The sequence below is a fragment of the Mus caroli genome, chromosome 17 (genome assembly GCF_900094665.2).
Source record: "Mus caroli chromosome 17, CAROLI_EIJ_v1.1, whole genome shotgun sequence".
Classification (NCBI taxonomy): Eukaryota; Metazoa; Chordata; class Mammalia; order Rodentia; family Muridae; genus Mus; species Mus caroli.
Genome location: NC_034586.1, coordinates 52934511 through 52959835, shown reverse-complemented (window position 1 = coordinate 52959835; position 25325 = coordinate 52934511). Strand labels below are relative to the sequence as shown.

The 25325-nt window shown below is 53.3% G+C and overlaps 1 protein-coding gene across 5 annotated transcripts in view; it reads right to left on the bottom strand.

Annotated features, from left to right (window-relative positions):
• The window catches only part of Kdm4b (lysine demethylase 4B), a 78118-nt gene that overhangs the window by 30759 nt on the left and 22034 nt on the right, over positions 1 to 25325 (bottom strand). For all 5 annotated transcript variants that reach the window (XM_021186539.2, XM_021186541.2, XM_029471258.1 and 2 more), the window contains 6 exons: positions 21016 to 21180; positions 19647 to 19822; positions 19158 to 19272; positions 16788 to 16981; positions 3750 to 3799; positions 304 to 407 (listed from right to left, as the gene is read on the bottom strand). In XM_021186539.2, the coding sequence (XP_021042198.1) occupies positions 304 to 407; positions 3750 to 3799; positions 16788 to 16981; positions 19158 to 19272; positions 19647 to 19822; positions 21016 to 21156 (780 nt within the window). In that variant the 5' untranslated portion in view covers positions 21157 to 21180. The remainder of the gene's footprint in view (positions 1 to 303; positions 408 to 3749; positions 3800 to 16787; positions 16982 to 19157; positions 19273 to 19646; positions 19823 to 21015; positions 21181 to 25325) is intronic.

The following is a 25325-nucleotide window of genomic DNA, read 5'->3' as shown; positions in this document are numbered from 1 at the left end:
TTACAGTAGCACACAGGACGAGCTCAGGCTCCATGCGCAGGAGTGCTGAGCCACTAACTGCTAAGCAAGACATCTTCACTCAGAGGCCAGCCACCCTGTTGACTTTGAGCAGTTAATACCAGGTGTGGCCTGAGCAGTAGGGATCTGTACTTGAGCAAAGGACTCTGTGTGGTTTGGGGACAGTGAAGACCCTGCCAAACCCACACTTGCCCTGTGCCCTCACCCATTTCACCTTCAAAAGAACAAGGTCATGTCCCAAGACCAGTTGGTCCCCACCACAGAACCATCCCTAGTGGTACATACCCGGCTGAAGGGGATGCCATACTTCTTCAGGATGATGGGCGAGATGAGCGTCATCTTATGCCTTAGGAAGGCATCACAGCCCTGTGAGCTCCCAGGGAAGAAGCCTGGGGTGGAGGAAAGCCGTGTCAGAGTGGGTGTCAGTGTGGGAGACAGGAGCAGCTGTCACTCCTGTGACTGACAGCTGCCCAGCAGACAGCTCTCCTGCAAGCTCTTAGGCTGATTCCACCCTGTTCACTAGGACAATCATCAAGGTGTCCTAAGCACACAGCCTCTAGGAGGCAGCATCCCAGGACCATATGGATAGGTTCAGTGAGCTGGCAGCATTTAACTCCTCCCTGAATGGCATGGGAAACTACAAAGAGCAAAGTTGAGAACTACCAAGAAACAAGACGGCTGTAGCTGCTATGTGTAGCCTCTGGGTCCCAGCACCTTAGTAATCCACAGAGGAGAAATGAGGCCCCAGGACACAGCTGACCTCAGGACAGGGAGCAGCCTATGTTCCCACCAGGGCCCCCTCACCTCCCCAGGCAGATGGTCTGTTTGCCTTAGAACAAGACAGTCGTCTCAAGGCTCAGCCATGTCCTGGGATCCCAACATAGATTCTGCCCTTGTGCTCCTTGAGGAGCAGTTCCCACTACAGACAGATGATCCTTTCAGAGGCCCAGGGCAGGCTGGGCTCAGCTCTACCCTCTCAGAAGCAGCACTGCAGCAGCCAAGATGGGCGCATAGGAAGCAAGTGAGGCAGGGGACACCTAGTTCTTAGACTAACTGCTCACCACACAACACTGTCCTGTGTATACTCAGAGAATGCCTACACATCATCATCCCTATACAGTGAGGGTCACAGAAGTCTGCTGTGGGCAAAGCAGGGGACAGGAGGAGAACTGACCCAGCCTCAGAGTCTAAGGACCCTTCCAGAATCCCACAGACACTTGCCCAGCTTCTAAGCTAGCATGTCCCTGCTAGGTCTCTGCTTCCAGAGCACATGTTTGAGTGTATGCACACCCACAGACATGTGCACAGGGCACATGGCAAGCAGGGATTTAGAGGCCCTGGCTGTTGGCAGGAGGCTGAGCTGGAAGAGCAGGCACCAGAGGGGATGACGGCCGAGTCCTCAACTTTCCTTCCTTGGTGCTAAAAGCGCCTTAGTTAAAATTATGACTGCAGCTTCCAGCAGCACGTCTCCCTCCTAAGCACGGCTTAAGTGGCTCTCATTAGGGCCCTAATAAAGGCTCAAATCTGAAGTGATTAGCGCCCCCACATCAGTGCTCTCCTGCGGGCGGGTGCCTCTCCCCATAAGCCCATTTATGGCTCAGCTATTCGTTCTCTGTGAGTTAGCAGAGAACTCTGTGAGCCTGCTCCACTCAGCTCTGCTGTGGGTGGCATCAGTGGCACATGCCCAAAGAAGGTCTTGGGGCTGCCGAAGCTGGAGCCACAGGGGAGCTGCATGGAGCCTCCTGATGTGTCCTGCCTCCCAGTCTTATCCCCACCCTACCCTGGGCAAACTGTTCGGTCCTTCCTCTGGTTCCAGGGAACTTCCCCACCCAGCTGTCGGGACTATGTGGACAGGGCAGATTGTTCTTGTTGGAGGCAGGGTCTTACTATGTGGTTTTGAATAGCCTGGAAATCACTATGTGGACCAGGAGGACCTTAAACCTAGAGATCCACCTGCCTCTGCCTCCTGAGTGTTGGGACTGGACGCCTGCACCACCATACCCTGAAGTTAGGTGTTTGAAGCAGCCAGCCTGGAGGTTCAGAACTGAAATCCTGCTGAGCTTCTGTACATCCCTGCTGCCACCTTCGTCCCCTGCTGGCCCTCGGAATGCTGATGTGACTAGTGGGGTGGATGGAGGGTGCTGACATTCTGACCATGGCTCGCCTATCATTCTGAGGTCAGCCTCCCTGTCTCCAGAAGCCACAAAGCAAGAACTACCTGAGCCTCACTCACTGAACAGCATCACACTGTCAGCAGAGGCTGGGCAGCAACTGTGAGCTAGTGCCCAGGTCCTGAGGTGTTAGCTGAAGAGCATTTCCTTTGTGTTTTATAAATGACATCAGCTCACTCAGGGCACCTACAAGGTATCCACAACCTAACCCCCAGGACCTGTGTGTCGTGACTTCCAGGGCAGAAAAGACTATGCAGATGTCTCAAGCTAAGGAGCCTGAGCTGGATCACCCTGCCCAGTGTCCTCATGGGTCCTCCTCAGAGAGAGGCAGGAGGAGGAGGAGAGGCTGAGAGCCTGGGAGATGTACTGCTGGCACTAGGCTAGGAAAAAGGGGTGGAGAGCTGAAGGCTGCATGGTGGGCTGAAGGACTCCCAGGACACCCTGCTGCATCTGTGGCCTTAGCATCTGAGCTGTGTGGGCACCATCTAGGCTGCTCACAGCCACTGAGGCTGTGCATGGGCACAGTGGGGCAGGGAAGCAGGTATGTGGCTAGCACTGCCTTAGTGGCCTTGCTCAAGGCCACACTGTGAACACTGCAGAGGGCAATGTCTGTATGAAGCTGTATGAAGCGCTGTATGAAGCTGTGGGTTTCCTGCAGCTGGGCCCTGCAGGAGCCAGGTTAGTCTTCCTGTGTCAGGGCTGCTCTGGGGATGACTGAGTCTAGGCAGACCTTTCAGGTAGTCAGGACTCGCAGTGCTCTCAATGTGTGTGTCCCTAGATTCCCACATACAAACTTACACCTTACAAAGAAATAGCTGAGCTGGGCATGGTGACATGGACCTGTCATCCCAGCACTTGTGAGGTTGAGGCAGGAGGATTATAAATTCAAGGCTGGCTTAGGCTACAAAGTGAATTCAAGATAAGTCAGGGTTCAATGTAGCTAAACCCTGTCTTTAAAAGCTAGCAAAAGAAAAACCAACACGGCTAGGACAGCTGTCCTGCCCTCATGAGGCCCTAGGTGCCATCCCAAGCATCAGAGTGCAGTGAGAAAAAGGAAAAGCCAGATATCGTAGCACACACTCTTCACCCAGACATCCTAGACCCAGGCAGGAGGATGGTGAACTCCCTACCAGCTTGGGCTACAGGTGAAGCCCTGTATTATAAAGCCAGGCTCGGGCCATGGAGACCAGGGTTTCTGACAGAGCTTGCTGTGCCCTTATCTGAGGGCATAGGGGTCACAGATGGCAAACTGAGTGCACTTGCACTGACCTCAGAGACCAGGCTAGGGCATGCTGTCACTCAGCCCACCATACCCACCCGGGGCCTCTAGCTGGGACCTCTCTGCACCTTGAGCTCTGGCTGCTTGGTTCCTTCCTGACAGGCAGCATCCAAAGCTCTGCCATCACTCTAGGGAGAGGCCACAGAAGGCTGAGTGCAGGGGGTCATATACATCCAATGAGTGATCAGCTGACAGGCACAGCAACATTCACCTACCAGGCCACCTCCCATCTCACCTTTGTCCCTGTCCCACCTCAGCTGAGCAGGGGCTCAGATACCTACCTATGGCCAGGCGCTCCAGGCGCTTGCCGTGCTCCGGTGGTATGGCGTACCTATGAGAGAGGAGGCACATTAGAGCCAAGGACCTTTGGCTAGTGTAGTGAACACCCACAGATAGCAGGCAGGGAGTCACACTGGACAATGAACAGCGGAGCTGTCACACTGGGGGAGAAGGAAGGTGAGGGTATACAGCTCAGCACCTTGCAGGGCACAGAGGCAAGAAGAGGATGCAGGAGCCATGGCTGAGGACGCTTACTACATCCGCAATACAACAGCTGAGAACTGAGGAGTTTTCAAGTGAAATAAAAAGGTGGTAAGAGACTCAGCTACCACCCTGTCATCAGATCTACAGAGAACACAATAAGGAGTTTCCAGGTGCTCGGGACCCCATCCAAGAAAAGCCGGCACCCTCAGCTCTAGGGTTACCCCAGACTTTTCATGTCTGGACAAACTGAGGTCACACTTCCTTCCATGGTCTCTCATCACTCATGCAGGGGTGCTGAGTCCCTCACAGCCCAGAGCACTGTGATGGAGGCCAGCAGCCCCCACCCCCACCTCTGGGGGCTGCTGGGAAGACACCCAAGGCCTGAAAGGAACCAATTCCCAGCTCTGGCCACAATGATGAATGCGGCATCCCCAGGACACAGCATCTTCCACTTAATTAGTGCCTGTAATTGGGACTTGTAAAGATAAGATTAATTGAATCTGGTGGCTGCTGAAGTTTAATATGTTGGAACATGCCTGGCATTATCAGGAAGTGCAGCCTGCAGGCTGCTGGCCATGGGTGCAGAAGGGTAGCCCTAGGGAGATAAGCCTATGGACACATGGTAGGGAACAGCGGACTGGAAACCTCTGTGCTTTGCGGCAACCAAATGAGGCCACAGAGACTGCCTATGTACCACCCTGCCACGGGCCATGGCCAGTGAGCACCTTGATTCCCCAGATGAGGCAGCCAGGGTAAGGGCCCAGTGCTGAGCCTGGAGAAAGCTGCATGAGCCAGGGCAGGGTGGCCAGGCCCATCTGGAAGGGCAGCTCTGGGTGGCTGCAGCCAAATGCACAGCCAACCTTCCCAAGGATCCTATGGGGCTCCCAGAGCAGAGCTTCAAGGATCCTATGCGGCTCCTCCTAGGAGATGCAAAGGTCTGAGACCACATGTCAGACACAAGAACTAAATCACAGGCCTTTATCAAAGCCCTGCACGATGCTAGGGCATCACTGACATCAATTCAGCCTTGGGTTGGGAACAGTGCAACAGAACTACAGAGGATCAGGAGCCACCAGCCGGCACTATGACTCCATCTTTGAGCTTCAGGGAAGGCAGGTCCCTCCACCTCCCTCCAGCATCAACCTCCCATGCCATGGCAGCTGTGCCCAAACAGCACCCACGCTGGTCCTAGCCAGTGGCCACTGTTGCAGACTGCTCACGGCTCTCCTGTGACAGCTCTGGTCACTGCTTGCACATGTCCTCCCTCCCACCCATACCAATGTACACAAACACGCACACATCTCCCACCGTGTGCTCAGCAGGACCCAGTGCCTTGTCCCTGCTCCTCTAAGATTGTCCCTGATAACAGCTGAGAAGCCTATCCTGCCACTCCAGTCCACGTGTTCCAAGCCATCCTGGGTGACTCAGCATGGCAGAGAAGTTTCCAGCAGGTCAGGCTCTGTGTGGACACTGGGATGCCCTAGGCTGTGCACAGGTCCAGGAAGACCCTTTGGGTGCTATAGGAAGCCTTCGATATGATCACCAAGCAGGCCACTCAAGGTCTAGGGTTCTGAGGTTCAGCCAACTCCTCCTAGAAGATGCATAGGCTAGAGACCCCACGTCAGGCACGATGCATCCTTCTGAAAAGTCCCCATAATCCCCTGGCATTTGCCTCTATGTTCTAAATCATCTGCTCTCCACAAAGTACCTCCAGGAGGTCTACAGAAGAGGCAGCCCTGTCCTGTCTCCAGCATGTTCCATGGATTTGGTCTCCCTGACTGACAAGCCTATGGGGAACTCTGCATTGGCTAGTGGGAAGACAGCAGCCCTGTACCTGCCTGGGAGGTATGCCAAGGGATGGGGACTACTGCAGATGTGGCCCTGACTCCTCTACATGTTAGTGGTTCACGAAGCCTTGAGAAACAAGCACAAGTAAGGGCTAGGGTAGCTGGGGTCTCCAGGAAGAACAGGATAGCTTAAATGGCTCCTGCCTTCCCCCAAACCCAAAGCTGAACCCACAAATTTGTGCCAGGGACAAGAGCTATGACTCATCCCTGTCTGCAGCCACCACAGCAAGGACCCTAACGCCTCACATCACCAAGTCCAGACCACATGGCTGACCCTGGGGAGTGACCAAGCCATGTGGGGAGGGTAGAAGGTCCATGTGGGGAAGTTGGTCTGAAGCAAACTGGAGACACGGGGACCCCAGGTACTTCAACATGAGGCAAGGAGGTGTGAACTCTGTGCCAGGCTACAGTGTTGAGTGGTGCTAAGCAGCCCAGGATCATCTGAGGGACACGGGCATGAGGCCTTGATGGTATAGTACAGGTTTCAAGTAAGGGGGCAATCTCAAGGCCTCAGGGTACCATGGGTCCAGCCCTGTGGGTAGACAGCCAGCTGAGCCCTGGTGCAATGGGATGAACAGGGCTCTTTGGACACACCAGTCTCTTCCTGCCCTCCTGCCTGTCTCCCGCCCACAGAGGAGGCCGCTATTAATAGTGCAATTTCTGCGGTGTTCTGTTTATCCCCCGGAAGGGCTGATGGATGTGAATAATTACCAGACTATAAAAGCCAGCGTATGTGCTGCTCTCTATTGCTCTAAATCATCAAACAAATAAAGCAAGAAACAGTGTTTCTGAATATAATTTTCCCCTCTAATGGCTCAGAATTATTATCAAGAACAATGAAAATAAATAAGCAAAGCCTTGCCAGTTAAAAACTAAACAACTGTGTCAGGAAGGGGAATACAGGCTTGGGGGAGCAAGCCTCACACAGGACTGTGTCAGTAAGGGGCCACAGGCTTGGGGGAGGGGCAGGCTCACACAGGACTGTGTCAGGAAGGGGAATATAGGCTTGGGGGAGCAAGCCTCACACAGGACTGTGTCAGGAAGGGGTCACAGGCTGGGGGGTACAGGCTCACACAGGACTGTGTCAGGAAGGGACACATGGACCTGGGGGCAGGCCAGCACAGAAGCCTGCCAGCTGGTGAGGGTGAGCCATGCCATGAACCCAACTGCCCTCATGTGCCCAAAGCTTTGGACTTTGGTGGCCTCTGTCTGGCTCCCACAGGCAAGGTGCCTTGCCAGGCCTTTAGCCACATTTGTGCCCCAAGCTCCAAGGACCTGCTGAGGACCATGGTGCCCAGTCCTCAATGAGGAGACCATCATCTAGCTGAGCTCAAGTCAATGACAACATTGAGGCCAAGCAATGAGGGAGCCTTGTATAATGTCCACAGCTAAGGATGAGGGAGGTGATTCCAACAGTGCCTATACAGTGCCTGGCAGGAAACAACTCATACAGACCCAGGAAGAGAGCAGAATATTCTCCCCCTGCCACAGAGGCCAGGCCACGTGCCACGTGAAGGCCCCTGGTAGGGACATGCATACATACGCCTCTCCACCCCAACTCATACACACCATAGCCTAGGATGCCACTGTAGGTTCAACTGCAGTGGCTCTCCTGAGCCCCAAGAGCCAACTTGTCATGGCTATCCTCAGATACAAAGCCCCTGGGCTAAGACCAACAGGGCAGCTCCTGAGCTAAGGTCCACACAGCCCTGTAGGATGGTCACTGCTCCCCATGAGCCAGCAGCTTCCCAGGCCCTGGTGGGAATAGTCCAGAGTGGCCCTCTGCTTGGACCATGAGGCGGCAGAGGCTGAGACAGTGGAGATGTATCTGACGACCACAGGACGACACATCAAGTCCTCATGTGGTTCCTGCACACAGTACCCCCCTCAGAAGAGCTATTTAAACAGCTTAGCTCTGAGGATGAGGCCAGTGCATTGGCCACTGCAGAGAACACCTCAAACAGTGAGACGCCTCTCTCTGCAAAAGGCCATGGGCCCTGGCTGTTCTCCTGGGAGTCCTCCACGCCCTTCCCACTAAAGACGCAGTGCCACAAGCCCACAGCCGTGGCTTAGGGGAGAAGTTTAGGCTGGCAGAGATTTCTTAGTGGCAGAAAAAGGAAGGCAAGCAGAAAACCATGTCCAAAACAGGAGCATAATATCAAGTAACAGGCCAGCCTCTCACAGTGCGGAAAACAGACCAAGGAACTGACCCCACCCCCCACCCCCCCAGGGCTACCAAAAACATGCTGCAGACGAAATCTATACAAAACACCTAGCCCAAGTTTGGTGGACATGCCTATAACCCCAGTATTCAGGGGGCAGAGACAGGTAGATAGATCTCTGAATTCAAAGTCAGACTGGTCTACAGAGTGAGTTCCAGGACAGCCACCAGGGCTATACAGAGAATCCCTGTCTCGAAAAACCAAAAAAAAAAAAAAACCCAAAAACCAAAAAAAAAAAAAAAAAAAAAAAAGAAGAAGAAGAAGAAAGAAAGAAAGAAAACCACATAAAGTCTTTGGCCAACCAGGACAGGAAAGTCACTGTTCCCGAGTGTCCCTACAGCAGTAAAGGGCAACACTGAAGAGGTGATCCAGAGCAGGTGACCAAGAGCAGAGTAAGTGGCCTTCACAGACACCTTCTCTAGCTAGCTCCACACTGGAAACACTAGGCAATGAAATACACCAGGAACACGTCAGGAGTGCTCAAGGAATAGTCAACGACCGACCGGAGGGAACAGGCTGAGAGCTAGCCAGCACCTTGCAAACCTGAGCCATGTCCCAGCACATGGAGACTCCCAACAGCAGAAGGGACTCAGCACAGAGTTACAAGAAATACCCGGGATCTAAAGTAAGGCACTCAGAAGGAAAGCTACACTGTGTCAGGTCCAAGGGACACCTGTTCTGTGTCCCCAGCAACAAGAATGTAGACAAGAATGGTAGATACACTCCCTCCCACAGGGTCTCATTGAGGCCTATGGTCATACCACTGGCAAAGAGCAAGTGATGGTGGCTCCCACAGCCCTGGCCACAGTCTGGGAGACCTTGGAAAGAGAGCATATGGGACTGCAGATAACTTCCTGGTGTAACCAAACAGGAGGCCTCTGCAGCTGAGTCTCAAAAGGAGGGATTCCACAGGTCAGATCAAAACCTGGACAGACAGGAGTTGAATGAAGGAGCCCTTGAACCCAGGTATCCGGGGCAGGCTGCCAAACAGACTGTCAACACCCACTGCCCACCCAATGGAGAGGAGGCCACAGATGTCACACACATGGGAAAGACACATGGGGCTGTGAGCAGCTCCATATGAGGGACCAGGCTTCTATGTACCCCAATTTGATCACTCCCACAAAAAGTGCTTCAGTTTGCCTAACCCAAAAGGGATTTCCAGTAAGGAACCACCTGACCTGGCTGGCACTGAGTGAGGTCTGCCCATTCCCACCAGGGAATCCCCATGTCTTATCGCTTGTGCAGGTGGGACAGACAATACAAACTGCAGCAAAGATAGCAGCAGCCAGAATGGGAGAGGCTGCTCCCAGGATGGAGACTATTGAGCCACTGGCTTTATCTCTAATGGATCGTTTTCTGGGACAATGGGCGGTAGAATTTGGTGTCACACACCAGCAGTGTCAATAGCTTCTAGTAATGACATTTTTATTGAAACACACAGGGGATCAAGAGAGCTAGCTTGGAGAACACAGAGACTCAGAGATAGGAGGACCAACCACCCACAGGGAAGCTGGTGGTATGGGGAAGAACAGTGTCTGGGTAGCCGGGGAGGGGTGGATGGATATCTGTGACTGTCACATCTCCCTGGGGACCCAGGAAGGAGGTTAGACACTGTCACATTTATGTCCAACAATCTCAGATGAGGCAGAGGCTGCATGCTCAGATGAGGTGTGGGGTCCCACCCCACTCCCACCCCCACCCCCATGGATTTTTAGTGAAGGACAAAGACCAAAACTTAAATGTCACCTATTCTGCACTGCCCAAAGTCTGGGAAAGGTTCACAGGAGAGAGTCCGAGAGGCAGGTCCTGGTGATGGTGCAGAGCTGGTAAGGGCCTAGTGGTGGACATGAGTGGGGTACAGAAAAGGCACCATTTTGGACTTGGGGCTGTGGACATGCAGAGGCTTCCAATACCCTGGACCATGTCCCAGACAACAGCTCAAGTCCTCAAGCCAGGACAGCCATCGGCCTGGACTCACAGTCCAATGCAGTAACCCTGTGTCAGTAGTCTCCTAAGCCAGGCTCAGGATTCTGCTCAATCACTGTGTTCAAACTTAAAAACAAAGAATCAAGGACAGGTCCTCTGAGAACAAGGAGGGGGGCTGCTCAGAACAAAGAGAATGTGGGTGGAGACAGGAGACACTTCCAGGACCTATGTGCTATACACTGTGGCCTGCATGGTAGGCAGCATGGACAGCAGGTCTGTGGTCACCCAGGTCTCTCTGAGGTATGTCCACCTGAAGGAGGTGTGACCTATACGTGGACATCCCAAAAGTCACCAGCAGAGCCTGAGACAGCCTGCAAAGATGAATTCCCAACAGGAAGTATGCCAATCATTGCCTCCCCTGACAGAGCCAGCTTTTACATATGGTTGGAGACAAGACTGAACCGTTTATACAAAGTTCAGCAATGGCCTTTCCCAGGCCACGCAGGGACATGGAGTGTATGGAGTTCAAAGACAAATGGGGCAGCTCAAGTCCTCAAGCCAGGACAGCAGCACTGTGTGCAAAGAGGGCAATGGGACTTCAAGGGCTCCTGCAGAGCACAGCAGTTCACAGCACACATGGAGAGTACACATGAACACACACCTAGGCCCCCAGACAATACATCCTTCGTCCCACAGTAAGAAAGAGGGGGTTCCGTGGCCTACCTGGAGCCTGCAAAAAATTCAGTGGCTCAGGGATAAAGAGATGGCCCAGCAGTTAAGAGCACTGGCTGCTCTTCCAAAGTACCTAGATTCAATTCCCAGCACCCCTATGACAGCTCACTCCAGTTCCAGGGATTGGACAGACATATATGCAGGCAAAACACCAATGTGCATAAAATAAAAATAAGTCATTATTAAAAACTCGTTGGGGTGAGCCTGGCCTCATCAGGAGATGGCCCCTCCAAGGTCAGGGCTGCAGAAAGCAAGGGTGTTCCCACACAGCCTGAAGGCAAGGGGCTACTGTAGGCTGCCTAGAGAGCCCAAAGGGTTCACACACTCCACTTCTGAGCCACAGAGCCCCAGGCACACAGATACCACAGAGCCCACGCTCCATCTGTGATTCCTCTCCAGGAAGAAGGAAAGGAACCAGGCACCCTGAAAAAGAGACAGTGCTGGGTCCAACTGTCGGCCTAGCACAGGGCCACCCTGCTTCTTCCTCTCTTGACGTCTCTGATAATTAAAACATTTAATTTTAGAGTTCATCTCACCTCAAAGTACAGTGTGGCAGACATTAAAGAATGCCCTGTTGGGAGAGAATACCCAGGAGATGGCCTGAGCCACACAGTCAAGGTCAGCATTAGCATGGCCAGTCTGTGATGGAGGGGACCACAAGACACTATACACAAGACACATCACCAAGGCCATTGAGCAAGAAGGAAAGTGAGAAGTCAGATAACAGGCTGCCCAGAGGAGCTAGGAGGACTGTGTAAGACACTGAAAACTCTGCATAGGGCATGGTCCACTCCTGGGAAAGCTGCAGTGCTGGCTCATCATAGACAGATCCACCTGCACTATCAGGCAAAAGAGGCAGGAACAGGAAGAGGGAGGAAGAGGACAGAGTCAGGGAGGAAGAGAACAAAGAGGGGGAAGACAGAAAGTAAAAGAAGTAGACAGAGAGAGGAAGAGGAAGACAAAAAGGGAGGGGAGGGGGCAGGGAGAGGAAGACAGAGGAGAGAGGAAGAGGAGGACAGAAAGAAGAAAGGGGACAGAGAGAGGAAGGAAAAGGATGGTGGAAGGGAGAGGAATCCCCAACCAAAAAAGTAGGCCATATAAAAACCAAAGAGAAAGACCTACGGGCCACCACCCCAGCTCACCGTTTGGCTCAAGAGTCCAACTCAGCTCCAATTCCCCAAGTCTGTGGGGCGGGGAGGGGCTCCTCACAACCTGCTGCAAGCTAACAGCCCTGATTCAGGCAAAGAATACAGAAGGCTTCCTGCTCAGCATTGCTTACAGAGCTCTGAAGCCCAGAAGCAAACTCTTTAAGTGAAGACAGAAAGGCAGGGGAGAGTCAAGTGGGACCCTGAACGAGCCCCAACATGCAAATGGTGTGCTGGCTGCTCTGACCCTCAGATCCTGGGGACACAGCTGCGAGGCAGGGCCTGCCACAGCCAAGTCTTCAGCAGGCCTGGTTGTGGAAAGGACGAAGCAGGACGGCTCATCGAGCTAATGGGCACAGGCTGTGACTCAGAGCTGCACCCTGCCGTGTGCACCAGATTCCCTGAAATTGCCCGTCATCATCAGAGCATCGTGGTGGCTAATGACACAGGGCTCATCTTGCATGCCAGGGGCCCAATGCCCCAGTTCAAGCTCAGGCACATCACAAGTCTCAGTTAATTATCTGGCTGCAGTGGTGGCTGAGATGTACAGCAGTCTCAACAAGCGGAAGGCCAGAGCCATGGCATTAGGGTGACAGAGCAGCTGTGGCCAGAGTGAGGCCAAGGACCCAATGACAAGGCAGCAAGGGGCACTGGGCCAGGAATAACACAATTGTCCCTTGCTAGCTTCTGTGTGTCTGGACCAAGTGGTTTTGATGGCTGGAGAGCCAAGCCCCACAGGACAGAGCTTTGATTCCAGCTGGAGGATACCCCTGGCTGGCTCTCAATCACCTTACATTTGGGGTCTCCTGGCTTCTAGTAGTCCTGAGGGAGGGAACACACAGTAGCCTGTGGACTGACTTCACATGCTTGCAATGTCTGAGACAACATAGGTCAGGGGACATGGAGTGATTGCATCCTTGGGACAGAGGCCAAGGCCATCATGGAGATGTGGACTGGGTAGAGAAAGATCCTGCCACAGCCATACTTGGTACACTAGCAACACAGCCACAGAGCCTGCTGTTAGGCTCTACAGCACAGGGCAGCTACCTGGGACAAATGTCACCCTTAGAGGAGGTTCCTTCTACAGAGAGCTCTGCCATCTCATAAAACCCCAAGGACAGCTGAGGACAAGCACCATGGCCAGGTGCTCTAGAGAGGACAGAGTGGCAGTGCAGGGACCAGGAAGGAGTCCCCCATCCTCACTCCCACCCCCCCAATGGCAATGTCCCCACACCAAGAGACCATCACAGTCACTGGCTTCAGGTCAGAGCAGGGACAGCAGCAGCTCACAGACTTGCACACATCAGTTCAACTCAGATATTGTGGAGCACCTGCCTTTCCAAAGCACTGCAGGGAATACTTGGCACATGGAAAGCATCCACCTCCCAGGTGTCTACCACACAGTAGAGGCAGGACAAGGAAGGGACCAGCAATGTGAGCCAGGTAAGAGACAACCACTCCAAGCTGAGCTGCCTCCTGATGGCTTCATCATCAGAGGGATCTGGCAGCCCAGCTGACAACTGGAAGGAACCACCCTCACAGGTGCAGAGAGTTAGGGTAGGGCACAAGAACCATCTTTGCTCCCTCAGTATGGGGGCTGCAAGGCACTCAGAAGCCAGTGCCATACCAGCTGATAGAGATCCAAGCCAGGGCAGCTCTCCAGCAGATCCAGCCGTCCTTTGGGGTCTTAGAGGGCAATTGATGTAGGCTACCTTCGCTAGGCTAGGCTAAAGGGTATGACTAACCATAGTGGTCATAGCAGATTACACAGGGAGGAGGGGGAAGCACAATTGAGAGACCTTCAAATACAGGCCTCCTCATTTCCCATACAAGGCACTGTCCTTGGAAGTCTTACAATAGCTGCACAGTGTGCCCACTCCTCCAGAGACCCCAGTGCAAGAACAGCTTTCTATAGAGAGCATGAGAGCCCACCACTCCTTCAAGTGCCACGTGCTTGGGCAGCTTCTGGAAGACTAGACAGAACCTGCCCAGGGAAGCACACACCCCCACCTTCAGATTCCTTGACCCTCAAATCACACCAGTCAAAGCTGCAACAGATGCAGAGAAGCTTGAGAAAATACTGCAACCTGCAGATATCCTCATGTATCCAAAACCCAGCATGGGGCTGAACCAGAACACAAAACATAGACTGTACTAGAGGATCTGATGGAGGAGGGGTTGCAACAGTTCCCTCTGAGAGTAAAGCATTCCATTTTGCAGAGATGCTCTTTAAACAGGAAGGTAAGCAACTAAAAACAGTTTCAGGAAGTCCCTGAAACCAACCAGCTTCACTAGGTCTCTCCCTGCCAGAGTGAGCACTAATAAAAGCTGAGCTCAGGAAACCAGTCTGCCTGGAAGATGCTCAGACCATCTGAGGCACTGGAAAGGACAGTCTGCATCCCGACATCCTCCCTGCAGGCTGTGCAGTGAGCATCAGGTTCCCAGCTTTCTGAGCTGTCACTCATGCCTTGGTGATGCAGCTGTCTGTGAGTCATTTCTGCTCTGGTATGTGACCCCTCACGCATATGCCTGTCAGCGACCCCAATAAAACTCATGGCACCACGCTGGACTTTGGTGGTGCCCATACTAGGAACTGTCATAGGCTCTGTTAGCATTCCTTCTAGGCTTTGCCCAACAGTCACCTGGCAACAGCCAAGTAGCCTGGCTTCCTATAAAAGGGGTTGTGTGTAATTGAGGAAAATATGTAATAAAAATATTAAAAATCAAAAAAAAAAAAGGGGTTGTGTGGCCTCTTCTTGATCTCTCTGACTATCTTTTCTCCCTGACCACTTTCTCTCTCTCTCCCCGTGTTCCTGGCCAACCTCTCCTCTTCTCTTCTTCTCTCCCTCTCCTCTCTCTCCTCTTTCTCCTCTTCCTCCTCTTCTTCTTTCTCCTCTTCCTCTTCTTCTTCCTCCTCCTCCTTTCTTCTCTCTCTCTCTCTTTCTCCCTCCTTCTCTCTCTCCTCTCTGTCTTTCTCTGACTCTACTCCCTTCTCAACTTCCCTTCCTATGCCCTAAATAACCCCTATTCTACACTATACCTATATGGCTGGTACTTCAGAAAGAAGAGATGTTTCAGTATGGGCCTAGAGGCACCCCTCCCACCTCACCATACTGTGCTCTACAAAACATATCCTGGCTCTCCTTTTTGTATAAAACACAACAGGCTTCCTACCTGGAGAAAGGCACAGTCAAGGAGCCTGCTAAATGCAGCCAGGAAGCCAGTGGGAACAGCTGCCTCACTCAGAAAGGTTGGAGTGCCATCTAGTGGTCACTAGGAGTGGGACATCCTGCTTATATTCTCACACACAAATACACTCAACCACACCTGCTTAGGCAGGCAACAGCTGCACATATAGTGACTTGCAGCAGGAGTAGCCATTGATTTGGTTTGGATCTGTGGGCGTCACTGGCCCTGCAGGACAATAAATCACAAGGAGCAGGTCCTTGCCACTGCCACATCACTTCTCATGGGATCCCTGAGCCCCAAGTGTCAGCTACCATAGCTGTCCTCCACAGAGGTGGGAGCAGAGCACCATGGGAGGAGTCACATGGCTGGACAGGTCTACACAGAGGACGATGTCACCAGAGGCTTGGGGGCCACACTGGGGGTTGAGGACACAGACAGGGACCTTGGGAGTTAGAATTCGGTGTAAGTGTGAAGCTCAACCACCCCAGAGGGGCCCACAATGAGCATTGTCCAAGCAGGGTTAACTGTAGAAGAGAAAGAAGAGAAGCACAGGAGACAGGCCTGCAGGATCACCTGTGAGCTTATCTCCACTGTGCTACCTGAGGACAAAAGACCTGCACCATCCCTTGGGTTGGGATCCTGGACCACAAATGAGGAGAGGGAGCTGCAACAGCATCCATCTAATCCCCTTCATGTCATGTGACTGATTCAGCTCCTCCCCTTTATGACAGTAGAGTCAGGCAAACCCTTTCTCCTCTTTGTCAGGATTTTGTTACAACAGGAAAAGCAGCTAAGAGCCAGGGCCGACAGAGTGCTGCCCACACATCCCTGACCTCCCAGAACCAACAGAGTTCACCTCCCCATGCACAGGGGACTGAGCGTATGGGGGCTGTCCTGAATGACCAGCGTCACCACAAAACCCTCAGACAGAGGCAGAACAGTCAGAAGCAGAAGCTGGGAGATGACTCGTGGTCTGAAGGATGAGAAAGGGAGCCCAGGGCCAAGGACTGCAGGACCTCTGACCCTGGGACAGCGCAGTGCATAGCTCCCTACAGCTCTGGGAACCAGAAAGCAGCAGACACAACACTAACGGAACTTCTCACCTCTGTAACTGCAAGGAAACAGTTCTGGGACCCACAAGACATGAGAATGTCAAAAAGGGAAACCGGTTTGGGGGTACACTTTCCCATCCAGCCCAAGTCCAGCCCAGCTAGGCCATCAAAGGCATTCATATCAACAGAGCTGTGTCTTCCAGGGAAGGAGAGCTGCCTAGGGCTGAGCATGGACTCCACTGTACAACAAGAACTCCCAGCAGGTGGCCCTGTCACACCTGGAGCCTCAGGGAGGTGCTGGACAATGGGGGCAGAAGGACCACACTGTGTGGTTAACTAAGGGACAGCAGATACCCCCAGTTTCCAGTGTTTGAAAGAAGACCTGAGCTGTCACCTTGTGCTCCAGGGAGACCAAGAGCCACACAAGGGCCCCAGACACAAAGCACTCGACGGGAACAATTCTGCTGGCACCTCACTCAGCCTCCAGGTCTCACAGAAACCAGTCCCTGTACTGTGGCTGGCAGGTGACACATCCATTGGCCTGGCAGAGGCTCAGGCAAGACCAGAGTCCCCATCCACTGCCCAGGATGACAGGAGTACATCCTGTGAACATCAGTCCTGGGTCAGTGTACCTCCCCAAGCCAAAGAGGGAACTGGAAATTCCCCAGTGGCCCCTCAGCAACCATCAGGTCTTCCCATGGCTCACAGCCTGGCACTCACCAGGACTTAGGCTCTCCGAAGTGCAGGTAGTTGATGCTGTAGAGGTCCATGTCCTCTGTGTGCCAGGCAAACGTGGTCTTCCACATGCCAAAGTACAAGTAGGGTGTATTCACGCCCTCAATGATGGTCCCGCATTCGCGCTCCACCATGTCTAGGATGGTCCTCAGATTGCCGATGTTCCACTGAGCCACGTCCTATGGACAAGGAGTGTGCAGTCATCAGAGTCCTTCCAGGACATGTGTGCCTGCCTGTACCCTGGCTGCATAGTCACCCGAGTTACAAAAGGATGACTGGGGTATGTCAGCATCACGGCCCTTCAGACAGGTCAAGGGGCCTAAGGTCACATTAGGGCTGCTTAGGCTCCGAACTCTTCACTCTCACCTGCCACCCCACCCTTCTTGGAACAGCGGTTACACATAACTGTCCACAAGCCAGCACAAGTCAGGGGACAACTACAACTTGGCAGTGACGTCCATGCCTCTAAGTAACACTGAAGGACAGTCTCCATGGGGAGTAATCCCTTCACAAGCATGTGAGCCCAAGCTCAAATGACAGCCCTTCCAGAACCTTGCATCAGACAAGCCCGGACAGCTTCAGATGGATGCAGGCAAATACGGATGGAGCCGTACATGTCAAATGCTGCGAGCTGGAGCTAAGGCACAGTGGGAGCTTCAGGTGCCTGCACCTAAGACTGCCCCTAAGAGAGCCACCAGGGTACATGCTGGGGTTTCAGCAGGGTGATCCTGGTGATGCCCAGTTCCATCAGGAGGACAGAGGCTACTGAGGTTACGACAGTGTGATAGCAACAGGCCAGCAGCTGGGAAGCAGACCAGGCCAGCAGGTCCACCTTTGATGCAGACCTCAGAGAAACCCTCATACACATGGACCTAGACAAGGCCCACAGGAGCCCAAGCAGGCCTCAGCCCACACATCTATTGCCTGGCAGATGGGGTCATGCTGTGTGGTCCCTCCACTGTAACTGTTTGTGGAGCTAGGTCTGTTTTCTGGTGTGATAGGCATGGTTGAGCAGCTCTGTGAGTACAGTAGAGTCCACTGAATCCTATGTGTCTAACTGCTGTGCCATGTGGCTTGTCATCACAGCTACTGAGAGGACTCACCATGAAGGTCCCTGACACCAAGCCTGGTGACCCCAGTTCAGAGACACAGAGAGGTCAGACACATGTGCCTACACACAAAAAGAGCCAGGAACACTCACACCACACACAACTTATAAAAACACAAAAACCACCAGGGACGGGGCTCAGTGGGAGGCCCCAGTACCCATGCAGAAAGCTGTATGTGACGTTACACACCCATAATCCCAGCCCTGGGCAAACAGGGGGAAGGCCTCTCAGCTTGCTGGCCAGCTAGTCTAGCCTAATGAGTGATGTCTAGGTTCAGTGAGATGCTCCCAGCCAACAAGGTAGGTCAAATGACTAGGGAGACAGCTCAACACTTAAGAGACTTAAGAGTCTGGCTGCTCTCCCAGAAGCTTAGTTCCTAGAACCAGAAGTACTCCAGCTCCGGGGAGCTCAACATGCATGCATACAGGCAAAACACTCTTACACACAGAATGAAAAAAGCAGCTGGGCGTGGTGGCACACGCCTTTAATCTCAGCATTTGGGAGGCAGAGGCAGAGGCAGGCGAATTTCTGAGTTTGAGGCCAGCCTGGTCTACAGAGTGAGTTCCAGGACAGCCAGAGCTATACAGAGAAACCCTGTCTCAAAAAACAAAAACAAAAACAAAACAAAAAAAAGCAAGTTAATACATTTTAAAAACCCAACAATAAAAACACAGTAGGGCAGGTAACCCAACTACTCAGGGTAGAGCCTGGAGGTAGGCATATCTTCTGGAGGTTGAGGCAAGCTTGCCTACACAATGAGACCCTGTCCCCACTACAAGAAACCCAAAGTAGACAGGGCTTGGATCTGAGAAACACAGATGAGATTATCTGCTGGTCTCCTATGTGCACATGTGTGCATGTGCGCGCACACACACACACTGTCGACCAAGAGAACCTTCCAACAGCATACAGTGAAGTGCCAGAGCAGACTCAGCTCTGTCCTGGGCAGTGGGGCTGTAGCCGAGCCGGGACAGGCTGGGATCCTGTTACAGCTCCCAGCCGTGGGCTCCCAGCTCCACACCTCAGCAGGCACCACCACCACAGAGATGGTTCAGGCTGTGGCCTCCTATGCAGCATGCCACCCTGGGCCAGAAGACAGCACAGCCCTGCCAAGTAGTGAATAGGAACACAGAAGTGAGAGCCACTGGAGTTGGGGTGGCCCTGAGAAGAAAGGTACAGCCACTTTCCTCCCATCCCCATGAGTCCACATGGTGGCCAGGTAGAGCAGGCACTTCTGGGCACTTACATCGTCGTACAGGGAGCCACTGATGTCAGCTCCATAGATGGGTGAGACAAAGGTCAGGTTCTTCCAGTACTTGCGCTCCAAGTCATCGAAGTCCTGATGGCGTGGGGTACAGTACCTGGAAACAGTGCAGTGGTTCGGGTTAGGTTCTGAGCAGTGTAATACCCTCTAAGCAGCCTCAGAACCCAACTCCAGAAACAAGGCTAGATGTACAAGGAGGGGCATAGAGCTTTGGGAACCAGGGGCAGCTGGAGCTGAGAGCATGGGGACCATGTGGCTGTGCATGCTGTGACTGTAAGCCACAAGATGCATGGAAGCAGGAAGAGGTTTCCAGGAAGCATGGGGGGACCTCCCCTGAAGGGCCACCTTCAGGCCACATACTGGGATGAGGGAAGCCCCCTAGGGACAGAGACAGGGACAAGGTAAGGGTCAAGCTGGGCCTCCAGAAAGTGAGAAGCCTGAGCAGCTGAGAGACTGCCCTCACCCACATACTTCTCACTATTGGCTAGGCGGCGGTACTCCCCCACGGTCATGGCCTTCTTCTGGATGTTGTACTGCGTGAAAAGCCCCGACTGGCCCGTCACCACCTGCTGAATAGGCGCTGGGATGACCACATCGTCGATGTCATCATACGTCTGCCGTGGCTTCCACTCTTTGGGTGGAATGATCTGCGGGGCCAAGAAGGGTGTGGGTGATAGAGCTCCCAAGGGTAGGGGATCCCAGGTCCCCAATTATTTAAGTGCCCCAGGCTAGTGCTGCCGTACAGGCACCACACAACCATGACATGACAGCTGTGACAAACAAGGTGGCAGTTGGGTCCCACTGCAGCAGGCACACACACATACACACTCATGCATACACACACTCACACTCACACATATACATATACACACACACATACATGCTCACATTCTTACATAGATACCCACACATAAACACACAGACTCAGATTCTTACACTCACACACATATTCTTACACAGAAACACCATACACATACATATACACATTCTTACACAGATAGCCACCCACACATTCACATTCTTATAGACATGCATGCATACACATGCACAAATACACCATAGCACGCACACACGTACACACATGTACATACACACACCAGTCAAGGATACATATACACATTCTTACATAGATAGCCACCCACACATTCACATTCTTATAGACATGCATGCATACACATGCTCAAATACACCATAGCGCACACACACGTACACACACACGTACACACACACACACACCAGTCAAGGCTGATGAGCCTATCCCCTTGGCTCAGACATGGCTCGGTTCATACGGCAGAGCGTGGGCCACAGATGCTTGTGGTGTCTGTCCATCTGCCCTTAGAAGATAGGAAGAGGTGTGTGCTCATGCTGTGCTGTGTGTGCCCAGGGCTCAGATGAAGTCAGCCTCCCCAGCATTCTCTCCCATGGATTAACATAGGTCCACAGGTTACAGGGAACCTGAGCCACAACTTAGTATGACAGCTCCATTCAGACAGGCAGGCAAAACAGTGGAATTCAAAGTTTAGGCAGAGCCGCAGGGCCCCAAGAACAAGGTACTTAACCTCTGCCACTTAATCGATAATTAAAGGTGTCTCCTGGCACCACCACCCCTACGCATCAGGTCCCCTTCCAATCCTAGCCCTCCAAAAGCTTTGTCCCTCATAGCAGCAGGTTCTGTGTCCCACCCAGGCTAGGCCACTCCCTAGAGTCAGGAACACAACATGTGCCCTGATTTGGTCTAGGAAACCCCACAAAACCAGTGTCTGCCTCCATGTTTTAGAAGGTCGGAGAAGCAGTGCCACAGTGTCTGGACACAAAGGAGCTTGGGAGTGGCATGACGCACCTTGGCCAGGCCAGCACGGTGGGCACCCTGTGACTCAATGTACGCCACATATCTGTTGAAGTCCCTGAATTCATCCATGGTGGGGCGGAAGGTCATGATCTTACAACTGGGGTTCTGGGCGCTGTGGTCCTCGGACCCCATGGTTGCAGCAAAGTGGAGCTACACCTGTGAGGAGATAAGAGCAGTCAGCATAGCCCTGCCATCACCACCTCCATGCCTCCCTTGGAGGCAACAAAATACCCACAGCTCCTGAGGGCAACAGCAGGCAGCCGTGCCAGGCCAGCAAACCACAAAGTCCCATCACTCCCACCAGTCAAGAGCCAAGGTGACACCAGTTGAGTAAACACATAGGAACCCTCCTTCCAAAGCTGACGGGGTCCCAGAAGCCGTGTATTTTCCAATCAGAGGCCCCTGGAGCCCAGCACTGTTCTCAGCAAGGACCTTCCCATGTGGACCTTGTAGCCTTAGGTCACCACGTCCACCCAGGAGCCCTGTGCACATGTGAGAGCACACTGGGCTTGCACAGAGGGCTCCACTTGTGCACAGGAGCCAACAGTTTGAAGCCTGGACTCCATCAGCTATTCTTGGAGCCCTGGATCAGGAGGGCAAATCCAACTTGTCTGAGCCAGCCCAAGCCACAGCCAACATCAACTTACCTGTGCTGGCCTCCTACTTGCCCCTTGTAAAGGGATCTTCTCAGCCAGGTGCCTTCTCCTCACTGGGCAAGCATATGGCCTGCAGCCCAGGGTCCAGAAAGGGTTGTGGAGTCCCATCCTTCTAGAGAACACCCCCACACACACACCCCGGCCCCCACGCACACACACAAAAGCCCCAAAGTGGAAGTAGAGAATAGCTCCTATGCACTTCCCAAAGTGTCCACCAAGTGGCAGCACATGCCCATAAATGGAGTACAGGGCTTGATTATAGCCGTGAGCTAGGCTACCAGTTGGTGTCTGGGCACCCAAAGGCTACAGTCCTTCTGGGCTCTGGAGAGGAATAAGGCTGCATGCATCACCTGGGTGTCCTGAGGGTCTACTAGATATAGCCCTCAGAGCTCACAGGTGCACAGGGTTTACAGAGGGGGACTGCCAGACATTGTCCTCCAGTACACAAGGGGAAGGCCCTAACCACATAACTAGAAGCTATCCTGCTAGACATCTGACCCCACCAGCAGCTCTCAGGACTGCCACTGCTCCCCCCCACACACACACTAATTGCTGCGCCCACCTGCCACCTCCTAGATGTAGAGAGTGAGAGCTAGGGAAGGATGATGTAGAAGGTACATCATCTCCTCAGGGGTCCCAACAGCCCAGACATCAGCAGCCTCAGTGTTAGAATGGGCAGGTGGGAGGCACATGGAAGGGCGCAGGACCACTAACTCCTCTCACTCTGACCATGGCCCTCCTCCGTTGCCTCACAGGCCACACGAAATGGTGGAGCAGAGTTTCTTCTATGAGCCGAGTCCTGTGCCAGAGAGCTGTTCCAGAGTCGGACCACTGGGAACCAATGACCTGTCTCTCTGCCTCGTGGGATAAGGGTGCCTGCACCCACCATTTCCCTTTCACACAGGTTCTCTCCTTCATGATGACTTTGGTCTCCCACATGCCTGCCTGTCTCTTACTCAAGTCCAGAATGGTTAGGGAAAGGCCCAGGCTGCCACCAGGGTGCTGTGTGGGCACCTGTGATGGAGATGAGACCTGAGAGCTGTGTCCCATCAAGGGGGCACTTCAGCCCCCACACTGGGTGCTAGTGATAGTGAGGCACAGACAGAGCACTACAGCGGTACACAGAATGCAGCTAACCTCCTGCTGGCCACATGAAGGCTCACCAGAAAGAGGGCTAGGACATAGCAGGCAGCACTGCCCAAACATGCAGAGGTTGGAAGGCAACCTGCAGTTGTCAGCTCTCTCCTTCCCCAAGTGTGACCCAGGATTAAACCTCGGAGTTGTCATGCTTGGCAGCAGGTGACTTTACCTGACGAGGGCTTGGGATCTTGAAGGTCCCAGCTGCAGAGAATGAGGCCCACACTGACCCTCTGGCTATCCTGAGAGGAATAGCAGAGGTGTGACCAGGACGAGTAGAGACTCCCTACGAGTAGTCACTCCCTCCAGAAGAAAAGGACCCTTGGGATGGGAGGAGGGGGTCAGCCAGAGCTCTCTGGGGCGTGCATCACAAGGGATCCAGGGAGATGAGGTTCAAGTCCTATGAGAAGCTGGACAAGCTGGCAGGTGCAGTGCCCCAGGTCCCCAGGAGTGCCAGGCAGGCCAGGTACTTTCCACCACAGATGCACCATGAACTTGGGCACCGTCTGAGAATCTCCATCTGTCTATAGCAACTAGTTACAGCTGCCACTGACATGGGGTACACAAAAGCCCCCAGGACACAGGAGTGCCCATTATCTGCTATGGGCCCACCACAATGGATTCTAGGTGCTGCTCACCTTGAGGCCCTGGGCTAGGCAGGGCTAGTAGCCTCCTACCCAGTCTCAGATTATGTGTGCTGGGCGCTGAGGGAAGAGGGCAGCCAGCCACCACCTGCTAGCCAGCAAACAGGAAACTCACTGGCTCCACTTAGTGGCAACTACTCCTTACTGCCCACAGGGAAAGTGCCCTGCCCTCCTCCTGCCTGTTAAAACAGGGACTGAAAGGAAGGTTGTCCAATAAGACCTACCCAACCCTGCTCCTACTGTCCAGAGACATGTGTCAAGACCAGAACTTTCAGGCCAGGCTGAGTGGCTGGTGGCCTGCCCCAGGCTGTAGCACAGGGTCTGCACACAAAGAGCCTCTGCAATGGCTGCTTCTTCAGTGGGACACTGTGTGGCCAGGCTATGTCATGTCACCTGCACCCCATTGCCTACACATACACAAGCCCTAGGACAAAGCCTCCCGGAGGGAAGACTATGGGCATGTAGGCTGGGCTCCAAGGGCCTGAGAAGGCAGGGGGATAGCATTTGGGCTGAGCCCTTTGACGCACAGAGCAATCAGGCACCATGAGGCCAGGACAGCACAGGTGCCACACCCTAGGCAATACCCTCAGGAAACAGAACCAGGAGCCTGACAGGCCCCTCAGTAGTGCCACTACAGGTGTCAGTCCTCCTGGTGTCCCAACCTCCCCTACTCCTGAAGGTCCCTCCCCCTGGAGGTCTGATACCTCAAACTCCCTGGTGACTCCCAGTTGACCATGGGCTTGGGCCACCATCTTGAGAGACCCCATGACTCAAGCTCAGTCTCCAGCATGGAGGTAGCTACATCTCCCTGCGCCAGTTCCAGGGTGTGGCTGGCCCATGTTGGGGTTCCTGGACAGGTCTTGGCTGCACAATTTGCCCCTAGAATGCCGACGGCTGCACTCCTCTTACTCCCCTAGCTGTGTGCCAGTTGAGTGTGACCCCTGAGCACAAGAAGCCTGCATGCAGTGACAGAAGCACCTCTCAGTCCTCTGCATGCATCCTTCCTGGCAACCCTGCCCTCTTTTTCTTTATCTGGGTGAACAGCAGGGGTGGGATGGAGCAAGAAGGGCTGGCAGAAAGAATAAGCTCTGAGGGCCTTGTGTGGTCAGCTGGACTGCAGGAAGGTGGGCTGGCACAGAGGCCAAGGCCAGCTATGAGCCTGGGGCTATGGCTGGTAAGTTTGGAACTTTGTTATTTAACTCAGGAGATGGCAAGGTCACAGGGGCAAGTGGGCAGTGGGCTTGGCACAGCACTAGGAGTAGACAGGCCAGACAGACCAAGTGTTCCCAGAAGTTGGCTGTCAGTGCTCCCAGGAGCCGGCTGTCGGGGAACTGCAAGGGCCTGCCATGCTTACAGAAGGCACATGGGACATTCGTCTAGTTTTGTGTGTGTTTTTTTCTTTTTCTTTCTTTCTTTTTTTTTTTTTTTTTAGATTTATTTATGTGTATGAGCACGCTGTCACTGAAACAGAAGAAAGCATCAGACCCTATAACAGATGGTTGTGAGCCACCATGTAGTTGCTGGGAGCTGAACTCACAACCTCTGGAAGAGCAATCAGTGTTCTTAACCCCTGAGCCATCTCTCTAGCCCCCACCCCCACCCCCATCCTATCTGTTTAAGGGAGAACTAAAAGATGCCATCTTAAGTCACACCAACACAGGAACAAGGGCCATGACCTGTGACATCACACAGGACCACTCCTCAGAGACAGCTCAGCTGCATCCATCTGTGTGCAGGCACAGAGTGGGTGTCTGGAAGGCACTTGGGAGGCTGAGGTGAAAGGCACTCAAGGCTGTGGAGCGAGAGACAGGATGGATTCAAGTGGAAGTCTGACATGTGTTCTTTTTTTTTTTTTTTTTTTTTT